The sequence below is a fragment of the Theropithecus gelada genome, chromosome 1, assembly GCF_003255815.1.
Source record: "Theropithecus gelada isolate Dixy chromosome 1, Tgel_1.0, whole genome shotgun sequence".
NCBI lineage: Eukaryota > Metazoa > Chordata > Mammalia > Primates > Cercopithecidae > Theropithecus > Theropithecus gelada.
In genome coordinates, this window is record NC_037668.1 from 222096506 (window position 1) to 222100535 (window position 4030).

The 4030-nt window shown below is 38.9% G+C and overlaps 1 protein-coding gene across 1 annotated transcript; it reads right to left on the minus strand.

The window, feature by feature from the left end:
• Positions 1 to 2810: 2810 nt before the first annotated feature.
• On the minus strand, positions 2811 to 3801 carry LOC112608361 (olfactory receptor 2M5). Its single transcript, XM_025360214.1, has one exon. The coding sequence runs from the start codon at positions 3776 to 3778 to the stop codon at positions 2840 to 2842; it is 939 nt and encodes a 312-aa protein (XP_025215999.1). The 5' UTR covers positions 3779 to 3801; the 3' UTR covers positions 2811 to 2839.
• Positions 3802 to 4030: the final 229 nt, after the last annotated feature.

The window sequence follows — 4030 nt, forward strand, 5'->3', positions numbered from 1 at the left end:
ACAAGTATCACATGATCATCTATCTCAATAGGCACAAAAAAATTTTGACACAATCCAGTATCCCTTTACAATTAACACCCTAAGCAAAATTAGCATAGAAGGGACATACTTTAAGATAATCAAAGCTATCTATGACAAATCCACAGCCAACATTATACCAAATGGAAAAAAGTTGAAAGCATTTCCCCTGAGAACTGGAACAACAAAAGGATGCCCACTTTCACCACTTCTATTCAACATAGTAATGAAAGTCCTACCTAGAGCAATCAGACAAGAGAAAGATATAAAGGGCATTCAAATTGGTTAAAAGGAAGTAGAACTGTTGCTGTTTGCTGATGATATAATTGTATACCTAGAAAACCCTAAATACACATCCCAAAAGCTCCTAGAACTGGTAAATAAATTCAGCAAAGTTTCAGGATACCAAATTAATATACACGAATCAGTAGTTCTGCTGTACACCAACAGCGAACAAGCTGAGAATCAAATCAAGAACTCAACCCCTTTAACAATAGCTGCACAAACAACAATAACAACAAGAACAAAAAACCTTAGGAATATACCTAACCAAGGACATGAAAGACCTCTACAGTGAACATTACAAAACACAGCTGAAAGAAATCATTGACAACACACACAAATGGAAACACATCTCATGCCAAGGGATGGTAGAATCAGTAGTGTGAAAATGACAATACTTCCAAAAGCAATCTATAAATTCCATGAAATTCCCATCAAAATGCCACCATCAATCTTCACAGAACTAGAAGAAAAAATCCTGAAATGAATATGGAGCCAAAAAAGAGCCTGCATAGCCAAAGCAAGATTAAGTGAAAGAACAAATCTGGAGACATCATATTAACTGACTTCAGACTATACTATAAAGCAATAGCCATCAAAACAGCATGGTACTGGTATAAAAATAAGCATATAGATCAGTGGAACTCAATAGAGAACCCAGAAATAAAGTCAAATATAGCCAACTGTTCTTCAACAAGGCAAACCAAAACATAAAGTGGGGAAAGGTCAAGGTATTCAACAAATGGTGTGGGAATAATTGAAAAGCCACATGTGGGAGAATGAAACTGGATCCTCATCTCTCACCTTATACAAAAATCAACTCAAGATGGATTAAGGACTTACACCTAAGACCTGATACCATAAAGATTATAGAAGATAACATCAAAAACACCCTTGTAGACGTTGGCTTGGAGAAGACTTCATGACCAAGTACCCAAAAGCAAACGTGACAAAAACAAAAATAAAGAGATGTGACTTAAACTAAAACGCTTCTGCACAGCGAAAGATATAATCAGGAGAGATACAGACAGCCCACAGAGTGGGAGAAAATCTTCACAATATATACATTTGACAAAGGAATAATTACCAGAATCTACAAAGAACTCAAACAAATCAGCAAGAAAAAAAACAAACAGTTCCATCAAAAAGTGGGCTAAGGGACATGAATAGACCATTCTCAAAAGAAGATATGGGGGCCGGGCGTGGTGGCTCAAGCCTGTAATCCCAGCACTTTGGGAGGCCGAGAGAGGCGGATCACGAGGTCAGGAGATCGAGACCATCCTGGCTAACACGGTGAAACCCCGTCTCTACTAAAAAATAAAAAAAAAATTAGCCGGGTGAGGTGGCGGGCGCCTGTAGTCCCAGCTACTCGGGAGGCTGAGGCAGGAGAATGGCGGGAACCCGGGAGGCGGAGCTTGCAGTGAGCTGAGATCCGGCCACTGCACTCCAGCCCGGGCGACAGAGTGAGACTCCGTCTCAAAAAAAAAAAAAAAAAAAAAAAGAAGATATACAAATGACCAACAAGTACATGGAAGAATGCTGGACATCACTAATTATCAGGGAAATACAAATCAAAACCACAATGTGACACCACCTCAGTTCTGCAAGAATGGCCAAAATAAAAAAATTAAACAAAAAATAAATGTTGGCAGGATGTGCTGAAAAGGGAACACTTTTACACTCTTGGCGGGAATATAAACTAGTACAACCACTATGGAAAACACTATGAAGATGGAAAACACTGTGAAGGTTCCATAAACGACTAAAGGTAGATTTACCATTTGATCCAGAAATACCACTAATAGGTGTATACCCAGAGGAAAATAAGTCATTTTACAAAAAAAAATACTTGCACACACATGATTATTGCAGCAAAATTTGCAATTGCAGAAATACGGAACCAACCCAAAACCCCATCAATCAACAAGTGAATAAAGAAAAGGTGGTATATATACACCATGGAATACTATCAGCCAAAAAATGGAAAAAAATAGCATTTTGCAAAAACCAGGATAGAATAGGAGACTATTATTCTAAGTGAAGTAACAAAGAAATGGAAAATCAGACATTGTATATTCTCATTCATATCTGGGAGCTAAGTTATGAGACATCAAGGCATAAGAATGATACATTGGACTTTGGGGACTTGGAGGAAAAGGTGTGGGTAGAGAAGGATTAAAGAACACACATTGAGTACAGGGAACACTACTTGGGTGATGGGTGAACCAAAATCTCAGAAATCAGCACTAAATAACTTATTCATGTTACCAAACACCATCTGTTCCCCAAAAACCTATTTAAATAAAAAAATTTTAAAAATCCTTTAATGTCAATATTGAAAATGCCTTATATTGTACTAACAACTGAATTGAATATAAGAAATATTTAAAATAGTTTATCTGGAATAAATAATACAGCTGCTCATATATATGTTATTACAAATTTATGTACAAAATGAAAGTTATTTTGAGGACTTAATGGAAAAAAGGGACATTTAAAAGAATTTAGCAGCCAACAAAGCATAAAGTTTATAAAGTACTCACTCTCCAGACTTGCCCTTTCCTAACACTTTCCTGAATGCCCTGGTCACCTCCTTGTTGCGGAGGCTGTAGATGAGGGGATTCAGCAAGGGAGTGAGGATGGTGTAGAATACAGACACCATCTTGTCCTGCATAGGGGAGCGATCAGATGTGGGCTGTATGTACATGAACAAAACTGCTCCATAGTACATTCCCACCACCATGAGGTGAGAGGAACAGGTAGTAAAAGCTTTGCGACGACCCTCTCCAGATCCCATGTGAATGACAGTCAGAATAACTCGAGCATAGGAAGCAATGATGATTGTAACGGGGAAAACAACCATTACTATACAGCAGATGAAAAGAACCTTTTCAAATATTGATGTGTCACTGCATGAGAGTATTAGTAGGGAAGGGAAGTCACAGAAGAAATGGGCTATTTCCCGAGACCCACAATAGGAGAAGGAAAATGTAGCTACAACATCAATGATTCCATCTGTAGAGCCCAGGATCCAGGAGAAGGCAGCCATAAGTCCACAAACTTGGGGTCTCATGAGATTGGTGTATCTGAGAGGGTGGCAAACGGCAATGTAGCGGTCATAAGCCATAACAGCCAACAGAAAGCATTCAGAGCCAAGCAGTAATACATAGAAGAAAATTTGTGTGGCACAGCCAGCCATAGAAATGGACTTGCTGCCAGACAAGTAGTTGAAGGCCATCTTGGGTAGAGTGGTGCAGATGAGCATGAGGTCCATGAGGGACAGTTGGCTGAGAAGGAAGTACATGGGGGTGTGGAGTTGGGTATCCAGGTAGATGAGGAGAATCATGGCAGAGTTTCCCATGAAGGCCACTGAAAATATGGCCAGGACCAGAAAGAAGAGGAAGATGTGGGTGGGGCTGTGATTGAAGATTCCCAGGAGGATGAAGTCAGAGTTGAAGGTCTGATTCTCCCATGCCATGATGAATATGTTTTTTACCTAGTACCACAAAACCAGGTCATTAATTTGGTAAAACTTTTCACAGTACCTTATAAAGCATGTGACTGTGGTAAATTTTTCAGGTCAGTGATCAATACACTATAACCAGAAGTAAAAAACTAAAAGTTCAAAAAGTATAGACTTACAACAAAATGTGTTCTTTCAGCACTGCCTCACTTATGAAATTATGGAGCTTTTCCAACGTTTCTCTTCTGAGTGTCCTTTTTCTCAATT